The 16,713-nt window shown below is 44.5% G+C and overlaps 1 protein-coding gene across 2 annotated transcripts in view; it reads right to left on the bottom strand.

Moving 5' to 3' along the window:
• Positions 1 to 434: 434 nt before the first annotated feature.
• LOC137031071 (mucin-17-like) overlaps positions 435 to 16,713 on the bottom strand; it is a 38,850-nt gene continuing 22,571 nt past the window's right edge. For both annotated transcript variants that reach the window (XM_067401680.1, XM_067401681.1), the window contains exons 11-13: positions 1,273 to 1,337; positions 945 to 1,069; positions 435 to 672 (exon numbers count right to left, since the gene is read on the bottom strand). In XM_067401680.1, the coding sequence (XP_067257781.1) occupies positions 634 to 672; positions 945 to 1,069; positions 1,273 to 1,337 (229 nt within the window). In that variant the 3' untranslated portion in view covers positions 435 to 633. The remainder of the gene's footprint in view (positions 673 to 944; positions 1,070 to 1,272; positions 1,338 to 16,713) is intronic.

Genomic DNA, 16,713 nt, shown 5'->3' with positions numbered 1-16,713 from the left:
CACCTATTTTTTTTTACAGTCTATGGGTACCACGCTTGAATTCACTGAGCTCCTGAGAGCGACCCATTCTTTCACAGATGTTTGTAGAAAAAGTCTGCATGCCTAGTGCTTGATTTTATACACCTGTGGCCATGGAAGTGATTGTAACACATGAATTCAATGATTTGGAGGGGTGTCCCAATACGTTTGGCAATATAGTGTATTTTGAAAGTAGAAAATAATATAGTAAATTGAGTAAATTGTAAATTGAGTGATAGAATATACAGTAAGGAAAAGCCCCATGAGCACTAACAAAGTAAAACCTGTAAAAAATGATGCAACATATTCTTATTTTGCTACCTTCATTATTTTAATAACATAATATCTGAAAGGAAGCAAAGTTTCACTGCTTCTCTTCATCATGTGATCAAACACAATATGGACAGACAATGTTTGTCACACATCTGAGATACAGAAAATATGCACAATTGTACTATTACTACATTTTATGGTATAAAAAGAAATTCCTCGCAATTGACTTGAGATTGATACATCAAGACTGGATATTTTTAAAGCATCCAAGTAACAGATACATTCAATATGTAAAACAGAGCCATTCTACTTGTGTTAAATTCCATACATTTCGAATATACCTTAAATAGATGTCCGGATCTGAGATCTGTTCATATTCATCTGTTAAGAGCAAAAGACATAATGAGGAATTATTGAAAAGCCATGATAGTAGTGATGCTACAATGCTAATATTAAATTGAATTCAACAGTAGAGAAAAAAAAATTAGTGGCTACTTATAACAGGTACCTTCCATAGACATATGCAGTTGTGCAGTAAAAGGAGTCAAATCAAAACTCGTCCTTTATCAACCCTGTTGCTTCACGTAATGGCTTTAGATTTGTTTACTTTGTAAGAACAAAATATGTATATGTATTTATCTGTCAGTACTCACAAGCTGGTCTCTCTGAAGACTCTGGAGATTAATATCAGGTTCAGGTGAGAAATTCTGGTTGCATTTTCGATCCGCAGATAAATTAGGTTTATCTTCTCCGAAACTGTTCTTCTTACGTATGCCTCCTGGTGAGTATATTGGATTATCATACATGCCAACAGGAAATATAAAAAGGCATGTTAACTAATCAGAGACTTGTTCAAACGAGTCAACACAACTGTTAACAATATTGTTAGTTGTGCACAAAAATAATTTGGTGAATGATTTAAATGTTCAATTACTGCCTACAGGCAACAACTGTTGAATGAATTGTTAAATGATAGGGTACCTGATGTTTTCTTTTGTGGTAGCCACTTAAAGACATTATCTAGCTTTTGCACAATATAATATTTCCTGTAAAACAAAGAAATAGAGTTATGGACATAAGAACACTTACTTTTATTCCAATACACATTTGAAAAAGATAATGTTTTCAGTAAACCTGAGCGATCGATTGCATTTTCCCAGATTTTTAGAGGGACTGTCAGAAAGATTGTAGTCCTCATACATTTTAATGGTACAGCTAAATAAACAAATGGTATTAGAAAATTATCAAACAAACTGTCCAAGCAAACTGCCTTTTCTGGACTTGAGAGTAGCTGATGGATAGTTCCCTTTCGAAGGGAACTTCTACTCTGTGTTGTTGACGCAATGGGGGGAACGTTCACGTGACCCAGTGTTTCGAAATCTGACTACCAAAAACTCCAATCCTATTGGCCGGCGACAGTCATATGGCTCGACCTGGAAGAATAAAGGTGCGCCTATGGAAACAGTCGGTATGCATCGTCTTTTCGGGACTGCTGTGTCTGCTACCGTGTATTCTTTGTTACTAAGAATCCGTGCCAATCCTTCAATATGTCTGAGAAAGGTAAGAGCTTTAGGAAGTGTGCTGATCCGTGTCCGGATTCTTGACACCAGAAGATACACACACCCTATGTGTTCATTGTTTGGGGGAAGAGCACGCACGGACAGTGCTCGAGGGCGCTGTCTGTGTTAACTGTGAGGGTTTCCCTATCAGAACGCTCCATTCTCGCCTGGCCCTCTTCTCGTGCTGAGGCAGAGCGAAGACTGCGTTCGTGGGGCTCACAGGTGGAGCTCGCCGCCGAGTTTGAGAGAGGTGTAACCGTCTCTCAGCATCAGGCGGTGGCTGGTGAGGACGCGATCCTGGATGATGAAGATGCCGTATCTTTGACATCTTCAGATCCAGGAACGAGTGCTCTTCTGGCTCCCAGCCCCCAAGAGCAGGAGATGGCGTTGGAGGAGGAAGCGAGTGAAACAGCTTCCTTCTCCAGACCTCCCTGTTCAGAGTACGCTGAGTTACTGGAGGTTATGGAGCACGCTGCCGGCAGGCTGCAGCTGCCGTGGAAGCGCGAGAGGAGAGAAACTGTTCGCGGCAGGCTGGACGAACGCTTTCTCTCTGACCATAACCCTGTAACTCCGGTGAGCCTCCCATTCCTTCCAGATCTCCACGTAGAGATCGAGAAAGCATGGAAGAGCCCATACTCGGCGAGGATCCATACACAGCAGCGAGGTAATTTCGCTGATGTGAAGGGATTACGCCAGCATGGGCATGTGGCGATGCCGCCTATTGACGAGACGTTTGCGAACTATCTCGTCACAGGCAGTGCACTGTCACTGAAAGCTCCGGTCCTGCCGTCCAAACCCCTTAAGATGACATCACGTTTTAACAGCAGGGCGTACGCTGCAGCAGGTCAGGCTGGCGCGGCTTTGCACTCTATGGCGGTGTTTAGGGGTGTAACGATACGCACAGGTCACGATACGGTACGTATCTCGATACGGAGTTTACGATACGATACGTATCACGATATTTTGAACAAAATGAAACTAAAATTCAAACAAGATTTATTAATAAAACATGAACAAATTTCAATAATTTTCCTTGTTGTACATACAAGATCACATTTCAATAAAATAAATAAATATAAAATTTTAATAAAAACCTTCTGTATTCAAATTAACAGTTGAATAGGGCTGTCTGTCACTGAAAAAAAATGTTAAATTTAACATGAACTTAGAATTATGAATTGGGGCCGTTCACATATCGCGTCTAAAAACGCGTGGAAGGCGCGGCCGCACCGCTTCTCCTTCTTTCCAAAGCGCTTGCGCTCCCGTGGCGTCGGTCGTTGCTATGCAACCATGAACTGAGCTCTCCAAGAGGATCAGGATGTTTCTGCAAAGGATAAATGATTTCTAGCCCTTGCATTAGTTTTACTACGAGATATATTGATGGAGATAAGATATAAAAACCACCATGTACAGCTATGATCAGCTGTTCGGCTGAGCTTTTGATGTTTTGTTACGGAAAGGCCATAGCTGATCGGTTGATTCTTGTCACACGACCTGCGGTGCGCTTGCGGCATTCTGAGAAGTTGAGAATTGCATGCGCGTCGATCCCATTATGAGCGCGCCTGCCGCACAGCTACATTTGAAAATAATAACTGACTTGCACGCGGAAAAGACGCAATATGTGAACGGCCCCACAGAACTTCTTAAAGCAAAGCATCGCAAGCGTCTTTTGCTTTTCTGTGAGCACAGCTGTTGCTGTGCACTGCGGTGAAAGAAAGCCACGACTTTTCTCACGCGACCATGCAAGGGGCAGGGTCTGTCCCCTGATGCGGTGGCTGAGCTGCGCCGCACCACGGATCTCGCTCTCCGGGCCACCAAACAGACGGCCGCCTCGATCGGGAGACATCTGTGGTTGAACATGGCGGACATCGGGGAAAAAGAGAAGGGCTTTCTCCTCGATGCCCCAGTCTCGCCTTCTGAACTTTTTGGCGGTTCCATTGAGACGGTCGTCGGGAAGTTCAGAGAGGCGAGGGCACGCTCAGCAGCTTATAAGAATTGCATACCGCTCAGATCCGATTCTGGGCCCAAACACCCGGGAGGCCCAGGACCGTCTCGAGCTGAGGGTCAGAGGCAGGTCCAGCGATCCAGCGTCGCCGCTCGAGCGCCTCCTCCTCCGCGGAGCAAGTCGCAAAAGCGGCAGGATACAAGGAATAGGAAGCTAGATCTTAGGGAGGTGATTGAGAACCGGCATCAGAATAATTCTCGCCGGTAATTGATCTCCTCCCTGGCGGGGGCACATTTCATCTACCCTCGCCGCTATTCCTCGGCCTTCCCGGGGACCTTTTGTGAATTACATGTTCAGATGACACCCTTGAACAGTCAGGACTGACGGTTGGGCCCATGATGAGTTTTTCTCTGATGGCCCGCCTTCTGGCTTGATAGTGATCGGGGTTTGTTGGCCTAAACCTGAATTATCTTCCCACCACGGTCAGGAGGAGGATTCGTTGGTCTATGGAGCCAGGGAAAAGGTAAGCAGGGCCAACTTATTGCTTGTTGGCCTTGTTTCTACTATTCCTGTTTTTTCTGAACATGTGACTGTAAATATGTAAGGGATCTTATGGGCAAACTGGGGTAGTTTTTAGAATGGCTGAGCGGGCCACAAAAGCTAAAAGCTAGGAGTGTTATTTGCTATAACCTTTATATATTATCCCTTGTTAATGGATATATATTCCTAGTTTTGACCTCCTCCCGAGGGAGCAGTTAGGCCGTATGCCCATTATCCCCTCAGTATGTAGGTGCTTGGGTTTAGTTAACAGATAGGTTGTTTAACCGTCAGTGTAACTTCCTGTTATCTCAGGTGGATTAGGCCCTTATCCTGTTGAGACAGAGCGTTCTGCTAGGCCCCACTTTCTAGAAGCCTTTTTGTCATTAGGGAAATAGGTTTTCCTCCGAGCCACTTGTTGTGTTGTTACAATCAAGTTGAGTTGACCTTGCTATCTGTTAGCTTTGTCCTCTAAGGCTTTTATACAGGTTTGAGAATCTGTATGGAAGATCCTTTTTTCCCTGCCTTTTAAAAAAAAAGGTAAGTTGACATTTCAAGCCATATCTACTGTCGGCTTTAGGCTCTAGACCCTTGCCCTACATTAACGTATGTGAGCTGTTTATGCTGCCACAGGTTGGCACTTGTACATATAGTTGGGATTCCACTATATTAGACATTGGTAACCCTATATTCCCCATGGTAAGGTTATTGGTGTTATTGAGTGCATCACCTGCTGGTTTGCATACTCAGGGTAGCTTTGCCACTTTCTGAGGAAAGTTGTTTTTTCTTGCTTCCTGTTTTTGATCATCCTTGCGGCTGTTTTCTTCTAGCTAGAATGTTGGCCTGTTTTCACATAGCCTCTTTTTGGTTTGCATTGTTAACATGCTGTAGTCGATCGCTCTTTGCTCACATTTTGCTTGCACTGCACAGCTTGCGCCACGTGTTGTTTAAAATATAGGCCCCTTCGGCCTTCTTTAGACCGTGTTGGCTGTGATTGGTCCCTAGCCAGCTATTCTAAAACTGCCTGTTGCAATGTGTATTAGGGGTAGCTCAGGACTAGCTTCCCATAATTTTTGGAACTCCTTCCTGTAGCTTGGTTCCCTATTAGTTCACGACTGTTGCCATATGTGGCGTGAATGGGTAGGCCCTCTTCGGCCTCCCTTCCTGTCCTATTATGGCACGGTGTGCATCTTCAGTGTTACCAGAGTAGGCGTTTGCCTCTTGGTTCTGATTTGGTTCGCTCCGAGGAGCTTCCTTGTTAGTTCTTTGTTGGCTCTTCTGCTTATTACAGTTGCGAAGCCACCTGTTTCTAAAATTGTTGGCCCCTTTAGGCCTTCCTTTTTAGTTGTCTGGTTGGCTCAGTTTGTTCTGGTATTTTATGATGGCTGAATGCCACACATCTCTAGGACTGTAGGCCCTAGCGGCCTCTTTTCTGGTTGATCTGCTGGCAGGATGCTCAGTATCCGACCACTTCAAGAGCCTGGTTGTCCCAAGCAAACTGGCCGCCTTTGCCGGGCCAGTTCGCATTGGATTACAGTGTTGTGTATCTCTTCCGAGGAAGTTTATACACTGCTCTTTGGTGGTCTTGATACACCACAGCCACTTGCTGTCGCCAGGTGCATACTAAGGAAGGCCTTCTTTTTGGCCTCCAGTGTAGCATCTGGAGTTGAGCTACAATGCTCTTCTCTCTGGAAGGAGAACTGTGTTCTTATGTATTGAGTGGCTAGCCCCTCAGTGGGATTGGGGCGGACCTTACCGAGATTTGGTCGCTTTCCTTCTCACTCGACCTAAAAAAATGGAATGTGCTAGTCGAGTCTCGGCCACCTATTTTCAAAGGTGGACCCTTATGCTCCTAGTAAAGGCCAATAGACTTATGCCATATTGTCAAGAAAGGTTTTAGGCCTTGCAGGCCACCGTTCTTAACATAATGGTGCTTGTTAACACTCTGAGGTCTGAAAACGCGCCGGCGCGTTTTGCAGGGTTTTCTTCACATTGCAGCAAAACAGACTTAAAATACTCCACCATTTTTTGTCATAGAGACATAAGTAATATATCAATTGAAACTATAGAATATCTTCTTTTATTTGTATACACTCAGAGTAAAAACAAAATGTTGTGCTTTTTGTAAAATAAAGAAAACTAACATGATGCGTGATCTCTCATCTCCCTCTGAACGAAGTCCAATCTGATAGTTCTCAGAAAATTAACTGTAACTTAGTGAATACTAATCACAGAAAAATTACACTTATGTCTAAAAAAACGTTAAGATGTCAGGTTTTAAATCATGTAAGTCAAATCGAAAACAAACCTTCTGTGTTTATGTAATCTGTATGAAAAGAGAGCCATGTCAGAAGTCCGTGATTCAGCTCATTATCCGCTAATGCGGCAGCGCCCACGGAGCCAGCGCTATTCAGAGGCAAATTCAGAGGCAATACATGCATTCATCATCTCAATCGTGTATTTATTGTCTTGAAAAGTGTTTATCTGGATGTAAAAGTCATGGTTAGCGAGCTCTAGAAGACATGCAGTTAGTTCCTGTTTACTTTTCTTCTACAGATGAATTTTAGATGAGTTTTTGTTTCTTTAGCGCCCTCCTGCTGCTGTATGAATTGGAAACTCCATTCATGGAATAGCCTCTTCTTCTTTTAGATGAATTTGTGGACAAAAAATACACATAGCGCCCTCCGACTTCAAGGATGAATTGAAAACACCAGCGCTCATAGTAATGACAGTGAATATTAAATAAAAATAACTGCTCTGTATAGAAAATTGACATAAACATATGAGAATCCAATATTTCTCCAAATGTGCATGCTTTTAAAGCCTATATTCAGACTCTTTGCATCACAGAAACACATTATATTTTAAAGTATAATATAAAACCATTATTTTATTTTGTAATAATATTTTTCTGTATGTTTCATATATCATGATGAGCTTGAGACATCACAGAAGGTTTTTTTCACAGCCTACCTGACTGAAATGCCTCATTAATATGCAAGTCATTTCAGCTCATTACTATCCAATTCTTTTGTCTTCTCAGGTGAGAATGGCCCATTTTCAGTGGTGATTCACGCCTCCTCGCATACTGTGTTTCTTGGCAAAAAGTGTCTTACCAAAACTAAATCAATATATTGTTTTATATGTAGGCAGCATAATTTTTACATAATTTTGAAGCAAAAACTCTAGTCTACAACCTCCAATACCCCAAATTCTTGTGAACACAGATTTACTATACTTTTTTGGCCTTATATCAGTGACTTAAGTTTTTTGTTTTTTCAATAACCACGCATAAATGTTATTCCTTCAAAAACACAAACATGTACATACATGTTCCTCACATATTATTGTAGCCTAATTTGTGCTGAATACAGTGTAATGACAATTTTTCCATTAATACTGTGTCCAGGATCTAAGAACACTGCCATGAGCTGATGCCACGTGTTTATTGAGGTTATAGGCCCCTCCAGGGCTTCCTTGATTCATGTTGGCATAAGTATGTACTCCTCTTGCTTAAAGAGTAAAAGGTGCTTTTACCGAGTACACTGCTCAATGGATTGTGTTAGGTGGATTTCATGCGAGCGCCTTGTAGCCTCTTATGCTGCTTTTGAGGTGTTCAGAGTGGCCCCTCCAGGCCACTTTCTGATCGCACCCTTGTTCTGTGTATTCTGTCATGCTGTAGGCCCCTCTTTGGCCTCCATGATTAGGTGCCCTTTGCATGATCTACCTGTTAGGTGAGCTTGGTACTCCCCTTTTTGGTTTATCTACGTAATAGTACTTAGCTCCCTAAGCTGATCATGGGGGTTGGCCCTGGTTAGGCCTCCTCCTAAGTTTCAGCCCTTGGGCTGGTTTGTGCTTCCCTGAGGTGTCAGGTGTGTTAGCGCACAGCCCCCCTTAGTACAATAATGAGGCACTAAGAAGATCCTAGGTGAGCGGTTTTACACTCCCTGAATATGAGGATTCATAGCACTTCTAACTGAGTTCCTCTCTCTGGGATGCCCGTCTCTTCGCACGGGTTTGAGTGCTCCTGCCCTATTGCAGTCACTCTTACCTGTATCCTTCTGTGAAGGTTGCGTTTGGAGATTCTGTGTTCAGACAGGGAGGAGCTGGACTTAGTATGTCTGGTGACGAGACCAGGTGGCTTCCCTGGTGGCATTAAGGGTGACTTTGTCCCTTTTTAGTGGCATGGGCGGGGTTCCTCCGGGTCCCTGCCCTCATTCCCTAAAAGAGACCACTCTGTCTGCGTAAGATATGGTCTCAGAAGCTCTTAGCGGCCTTGTCAGGCCTTCTCTCTCTTCGAGGAGGGCCTCTTTTTGGCTTAGCTTGGGCTGTTGGCCTTAGGGAATGTTGTCACTGACAGTCTGTTGTGACCCGAGGGGGAGTTGCTACAGTTTCTATTGAACTGTAAGGGCTTCTGTCTCAGCCATTGTTGGCATGCACTCCCCTAAGCATGGCGGCGTGGGTATATCGTTCCCCATTGCGTCATCAACGCAGAGTAGAAGTTCCCTTCGAAAGGGAACGTCTCGGGTTTCGTATGTAACCTTAGTTCCCTGAGAACAGCGTTTCCTTGCCATGCTTGGGGCTGCCTGTGGAACAGTCCCTCAAATATGATATATACCGACTGTTTCCATAGGCGCGCCTTTATTCTTCCGGGTCGCGCCATATGACTGTCGCCGGCCAATAGAATTGGAGTTTTTGGTAGTCAGATTTCGAAACACCGGGTCACGTGGACGTTCCCCCCATTGCGTCATCAACGCAGAGTCTCGTTCCCTGTTCTCAGGGAACTAAGGTTACATACGTAACCCGAGACGTTTTCATTTCTTTTCAGGGCAGTCGCTGAACAAATCTACTGTGGGTTTGTGTTACGTTTACTGTGTACTGTGTTCTCTTTTTTTTTCTTTCTCAACTGTCATAATTCTTAGGTTCATGACTAGCACGTCAATCATCATTATTCAATGGGTCGACACCTGCCCCTAAGGAACTAATCCGAACCAAGCAGCAACCTCCCCCTGTTTCTCGTGAAGCCAATACGGAAATGAATTAAACAGCAATTCATCTACTGGCCGCTAGGGACAGGCTGCAGAAGTGAGCAGAATCTCATTGACCATCATGTTAAATTAGCCAAGTTTACAGCAGAAAAAAAACATGTTACAGTCTGGTTCATATTGTGTTTTTGGTCTATACTGCGAATTTTGTCCTTCATGACAACTCTAGAACTCTATGGGTGACGTCACGGACACTACGTCCATATTTTTTTACAGTCTATGATCCGATCCCCGAACTCGCCTGTATGCATCAAAGTCACTTTCCCGCTGAAAGCGCGCTCCCTCAGCTGGACTGAGTGTCAAAAGAACCAGCTGCGTGACTGGATTTAATAGGGGAAACTGCGAAAACGCAGAGTAAAACTAACGAATTACACTAAAGGTTGGAATTAAATGTTTTCCTTACAACTTGTCAAATACACCTAATTCATGGATATTGACATGCAGCCACGAGTCGTGTTTCCTGACATTCATATGTGCCTGATTTCGACGGCGGGGATACACATAGCTAAAGCAAATCTGCCTGTTAATATTTTATATAACTACAATATAGGTAGGTTTAAATCCGCGTAATCATGTATATCAATGTTATTTCGTCATATTGTCCAGCCCTAAAACATATATAGTTTTATAGTATAGTTTTTGTCAGTGTTATTTATTGAAAAACAGCCAATTATGCAGAATATAAGATCGAAAATATTTAATTGATGAGTTGTCAACATAATATATAACAATACAATATATACACTACTGTTCAAAAGTTTGGAATCGGTAAGATTTATAATGTTTTTTAAAAAAGTTTCCTCTGCTCACCAAGGCTGCATTTATTTAATTAAAATTACAGTAAAAACAGTACTATTGTGAAATATTATTACAATTTAAAATAACTGTTTTCTATTTGAATATATTTTACAAAGTAATTTATTCCTGTGATGTCAAAGTTGAATTTTCCGCATCATTAGGCTACTCCAGTCTTCAGTGTCACATGATCCTTCAGAAATAATTTTAAAATGCTGATTTGCTACTCAAGAAACATTTCTGATTATATCAATGTTGAAAACAGTTGTGTACTTTTTTTTTTTTAAGATTCTTTGATTAATAAAAAGTTCAAAAGAACAGCATTTATCTGAAATACAAAGATTTGTAACATTATACACTGCCGTTCAAAAGTTTGGGGTCAGTAAGAATTTTTATTTTTATTTTTTTTAAAGAAATGAAAGAAATTAATTCTTTAATTCAGCAAGGATGCATTAAATCGATCAAAAGTGACAGTAAAGACATTTATAATGTTACAAAAGATTATATTTCAAATAAATGCTGTTCTTTTGAACTTACTCAATCCTGAGAAAAATATTGTACACAAATATTTTGTACACAATAAATGTTTCTTGAGCAGAAAATCAGCATATTAGAATGATTTTTGAAGGATCATGTGAAACTGAAGACTAGAGTAATAATGCTAAAAACGTCTCGGTTATGTATATAACCTTAGTTCCCTGATAGGGAACGAGACGCTGCGTAAAAACGCTATGGGAACGCCTCTGCGTGATGTCGTCTGAAGCATGTATACAATCTGTCCAATCAGGAGACGGAACGTCATAGGCGGGTGACGTCACTGACCAGGAACCATAAAGCCAGCCCGAAAACACTGTCATTCAGCTTCTCAAAGTCTTCTCAGCTTCTCAAAGTCTCAAAGTCTCAAGTCACTCTAGGGCACGCAGGGAGTATGGCAAAGTTATAACCTTAGTTCCCCTATCAGGGAACTAAGGTTATATACACAGGGGTGCACATAACTGGTACGCAGGTACGCATGCGCGACAAAAATCAGGAATGCTTAATGCCTCCTGTGTTACTCCGCGCCTTTGCGTACTGACCAATTTTTTCATCTAGACTTACAACTTACATGTTACTTGTCAACTACTGTCCGCGATGTCCAAAAAGCAACAGACATTAAGCAGCTTCTTTGGCGTTTCGCCACCTACAAAGAAACGCCAATTGGAGCCAGAGTCGAAAAAAAGATTTTTTTTCGGAAAAGTGGCTCAAAGATGTGCCGTGGCTTGAAGCTAACGACGAGCGCACTGAAATGTGGTGCAAGATTTGCCGCTCAAATCCACATCTAGCAGACAAAACAGGTGCGTTTTATAAAGGCTCAAAGAATTTCAACCATCCTTTATTTGAAAAACATGAAAAGAGCAAGGAGCACACGAATGTGGTGCAAGCCATTGCTAATAAACATGCTAGCCAAGAAGAAATGTCCAGTCGCCCACTTGCCAGATGGCGAGACAAGCTGAATGAAGAACAACGGCAAGCTCTGTTTAACATTTTTCTCCTCGCCTTCCATAAAGCTAAACACGCACGTCCCATGTCTTCTTATTCTGAGGATATTCAGTTACTGAAGCGGCTAGGAGTAAATGTCGGAGGTGCTTATCATTCACGTGAAGGGGGCACACGGATCATGCAAAGCATCGCCCACGCCATCAGCGGGGATTTACGAGCCAAGTTGCAGTCTGCTGAATTTTGGGGGCTGCTTTTTGATGGATCTGAGGACATCACAATAACTGAGCAGGAAATCGTTTACATTGTGTCTGTGTCCAGCAACGGAGAGTTTACCGCAGACTTTATTGGACTGATTGAATTGGGTGCTGACCGAACTGCGCAGGCCATAACAGACAGACTTGTGAGACTTTTCCAGGACACAGGCTTGGATGACTGGACAACAAAGTTGGTCGCTGTGTGCACGGACGGGGCTGCTGTCAACGTCGGTATGTACAACGGCGTTGTGCCAAAACTCCGGCGACTTGCTGCGGTTGGAGACTCACTTGTGCACATTTTGTGCACCGCACACACACTGGAGAATTGCGCAAAATCAGCTGATCACAACGTTCCTTACTGTGAGACATTTATTCGCTCTGTGGTCAAGCTGCTGCAGTTTTATTTACAAAAAGGTGGAGCAAAAAAACCTGCTGAACTGAAGAAGCTGTGTGAAGAAAATGGGATCTCTTTTGTGAAACTGGGTAAGTTTCATAATATCAGATGGTCTGCATGGAGGCATGAAACACTGTTAAAAATATCAAGACTATTGCCAGCCATTAAAATGCAACTGGCTACAAGTGATAACAGTGACTTGCAGCATATCTGCACTGAGCGTTTTCAGTGCTTTCTGTCAAACATGCTTGACATTGGTAACATTTTGAAGACCACATCCATTAAGTTTCAGAAGGAAAAGCTGACCATTGGAGAATGTAAGGATGAACTTATGGTTGCCATTGGACAGTTCACACTTCTGCTTGATGGTGAAGGCCACAGGGCACACACTGTTTCTAATGCTGATGCTGACAGAGACAAGACAAACTTACTGAGAGGATTAATTGAGTTTGAAATCAGATATGACTCCCTCAAGTCATGTGATCATTTATTAGTATTTGATCCTTCAACATGGCCTCAGGAAATGCAAGACCTCCACAGTTTTGGAAACGCAACAGTTTGCAGCATTCTCAAGAAATATGAGGCCATATTGCAACTTGACAAAGACACCACTGTGACAGAATGGATGCGCTTAAAGCAGGCAGGAAAACGCCTGGGAGCCTCTTCTGTGTATGACTTGGTCCAAATAGTAAATACAAGTAACCTAGTTGCTTACTCCTACATCAACAAGGTGGTTAAGCTGTCCCTTACACTGCCTTTAAGCAGTGCAGCTTGTGAGAGAGGATTCTCACATCTCAACATAATAAAAACCAAGTACAGATCCCGTCTGTCACATGCTCGTCTCTCAGCCCTGATACAGATTCACCTGTCGAAGCAGACCACAGAGACATTTGACCCAAAGCAAGCTGTTGACCTGTGGATGGAGACAGCTAAACGTAGGCTAAACCAAGGACAGGGAAGTGCATCTTTATCATCTACCATGCAGGAAGCTGAAGAAGAGGACAGTGGGGGTGGACACTGAGGAAGGCAGTGAGGAAGACTGCACTTAAGACCACACTACATATGGGGTGAGTACCAAACACCATCTCCTGTTCCTCACTTGAGTAACTGACCCAAAAAGTTATGTGCACCCCTGTATATACATAACCGAGATGTTCCCTTTCAAGGGAACTCGCTCTGCGTAAAAACGCTATGGGAACGCCATACCAACGTCGCCATAGTAACAAGTGACCGATCGTGTGAAGCCAAGGCGCACAACTCACAGTAACACCTGTGCCCCTGGAGAGGAGCCGAGATCCAACTCGTAAAATTTCACAAATGTGTGTGGTGAGGACCAGCCTGCCGCATCACAAATGTCAGAAAGGGAGACCCCCGAAATAAATGCCTTGGAGGTGGCCATACTCCTAGTTGAGTGCGCTCGGACAGCCAACGGTGAAGGCTGTCCGACCGCTTCATAAGCAAGTGAAATGGCCTCGACCACCCACTTGCTCATTCTCTGCTTAGATGCTGGTAGACCTTTTCTGGTGCACCGAAACATATGAACAGCTGTTCATCTTTTCTCCAGTTGGCAGCTCTATGAACATACGCATCCAATGCCCATACTGGACATAGCAGATTTAGTTTTTCCTGGTCCGATGACATAAACGGAGGAGGACAGAAGGCCTGCAGCATGATAGGTCTCGCAGTATTATTGAGAACCTTCGGAATATATCCCGGTCTGGGATGTAGAAATGCCTTCATATTACCAGGCGCAAATTCAAGACACGATGGAGCAACCGACAGGGCTTGAATGTCTCCAATTCTTTTGAGAGACGAGATAGTGATGAGAAACACTGCTTTTAGTGTTAGAAACTTTTCTGCAACCTCTTCGATAGGTTCGAAGGGAGCCATAGATAGGCCCTGTAACACAGTGGCCAAATCCCATGTCGGTACCCTCGTGTGAACTGCAGGTCTTATCCTCATAGTGCCACGAAGGAAACGTGTTATATGTGGGTGTCTCCCCAAAGAGACTCCACTGAAAGGAGCGTGGTAAGCAGCTAAAGCCGCCACGTAAACCTTTAGTGTGGAGGGGGATAGCCCTTTGGAAAATCTCTCCTGCAGGAAGTCCAGCACCGCGCTAACCGGGCAGTTAACTGGATCCCACTGATGATTCTCACACCAAGAAGTGAATAATCAACTACCTCAGTAGATAGACCGGAATCTATGAGACGTGCCCCCTCAGAGGCCACGCCCACAACTTCCATAACTCTGGGCGGGGGTGCAGTATCAGAACGCCCGCCTGTGAGAGTAGGTCCTCCCTGAGCATTATCTCCATCGGAAATCTGTCCAGGAGAGATACCAGGTCCGAGAACCATACTCGGGCCGGCCAGTACGGGGCTACCAATAATAGCCGAACCCCGTCCCGGCGAACTCTCTTCAGAGCGATCGGGGGAAATGCGTACAGCGGTAGCCTCAGCCACGGCTGTACCATAGCATCCAGCCCAAGAGGTGCTGGGTTTGACATGGAGAACCACAGTGGACAGTGAGTCGTCCCTCGAGAAGCAAACAGATCCACTTGGGCTTCGCCGTAGTTCTCCCAAAGGAGCTTCACCACCTCGGGATGAAGTCTCCATTCCCTGGGCCTCGGTCCCTGCCTCGACAGGATGTCTGCTCCCACATTCAGGTACCCTGGGATGTAAACTGCTCTGAGGAATAGCAGTTTCCCTTGGGACCACAGGAGAATCTGATTTGCCAGCTTGTAAAGCGGGCGTGATCTCAGACCCCCCTGGTGATTTATGTATGAGACTACTGATGTGTTGTCTGTTCTGACCAGCACATGTTTGTCTCTGAGGTCTGGGAGGAAGTATCTCAATGCTAGAAATACCGCCATCATTTCTAGACAATTTATGTGCCAAGTGAGATGATGGTCCTGCCACAGACCCCGTGTCGAGCGACCACTCATGATCGCCCCCCAGCCCGTGAGGGATGCATCTGTCGTTAGCGTGACGCGATGACTGAGAGCCCCCAGCACAGGTCCCTGGGATAGAAACCAAGGTTGCTTCCATATGTCTAGAGCATGTAAGCATCGCCGCGTGACTCTGATCATACGAAACGGATTCCTCCTCGGTGAGAACCCCTTGGTTTTGAGCCACCACTGCAGCGGTCTCATGTACAGCAGGCCGCAAGGTATAACGTTGGACGCTGCTGCCATCAGACCCAACAGTCTCTGGAACTGTTTTGCAGTGAGTGACTGGCCTTGCCTTATGTCCGAGACGGTATTGAGAATTGATGTTATTCGAGCCGGAGATAAACAGGCTCTCATAATCACCGAGTCCCATACCACGCCCAGATAAGTGGTTCTCTGTGCAGGAGAAAGCACACTTTTCTTTGCGTTTAGTCTCAACCCCAACTTTTCCATATGAGCGAGAACAACACCTCGATGTTGAACCGCTATCTGCTCTGATTGAGCGAGAATCAACCAATCGTCTATGTAGTTCAGAATGCGGATGCCCTGCATGCACAAGGGCGCCAGCGCTGCATCTACACATTTGGTAAATGTTTGGGGTGACAATGCTAGGCCGAAGGGGAGAACCCGATATTGGTATGCTTCGCCCCCGAAAGCAAACCTCAGGAATTCTCTGTGATGTGGGAGTATTGACACATGGAAATACGTTTCTTTCAGATCTATTGTCACAAACCAGTCCTCGGATCTGATTTGTGACACGACATGCTTTATTGTGAGCATTTTGAACTTGAGCTTTGCTACTGTTCGATTCAGTTGCCGTAGATCTGAAATCGGATGTAATCTCCCATCTTTCTTTGGCACAATGAAGTAACGGCTGTAAAAACCCGACTCCTTGCTGGGAGGAGGAACCCTTTCTATTGCTCCTTTTTGCAAGAGTGTCTAAACTTCCTGTGCCAACATCAGAGCCTGCTCGGGATCTACCACTGTGGTCAGAATCCCGTTGAATCGGGGTGGGTGTGTTCGAAACTGAATTGCATACCCCTTTTCTATAGTTCGCAGGACCCACTGAGATACTTTTGACAGAATTTTCCACTCTGACAAAAAATCAACTAAGGGAACCAGCCCCTCGAGGCTGGCCTCTGGTGGAACATGAGCACCCAGCACAGTGCCCTGTAACGGCTGACCGGCAGGGAACAACTGATCTGGATGACTCATATTTAGAGACCCTCGGGTGACACGCGGGGAAGCACTGCGCCCCGGCATAGCGGTGGGGTTGGCAGAGACCGCCCTCAGAATCCTGACGGTTCTTATAGTGTTAGGATTTCTTCGAAGCCCTCTTAGCGGCAATGACGGCCCTCAGATCTGTCTTGCCCTTCGAGGACTTCGGCTGAGCACGCTGATCCGGTTCCCAACTCCTCGGAGGGGGACCCCGGGTAGCAATACTCTGCTTTTGGTGTTGTCTGTGTTGCG

Source organism: Chanodichthys erythropterus, chromosome 11 (genome assembly GCF_024489055.1).
Source record: "Chanodichthys erythropterus isolate Z2021 chromosome 11, ASM2448905v1, whole genome shotgun sequence".
Classification (NCBI taxonomy): Eukaryota; Metazoa; Chordata; class Actinopteri; order Cypriniformes; family Xenocyprididae; genus Chanodichthys; species Chanodichthys erythropterus.
Note: the sequence above shows the minus strand (reverse complement) of the source record. Positions and strands in the feature narration are given on the sequence as shown.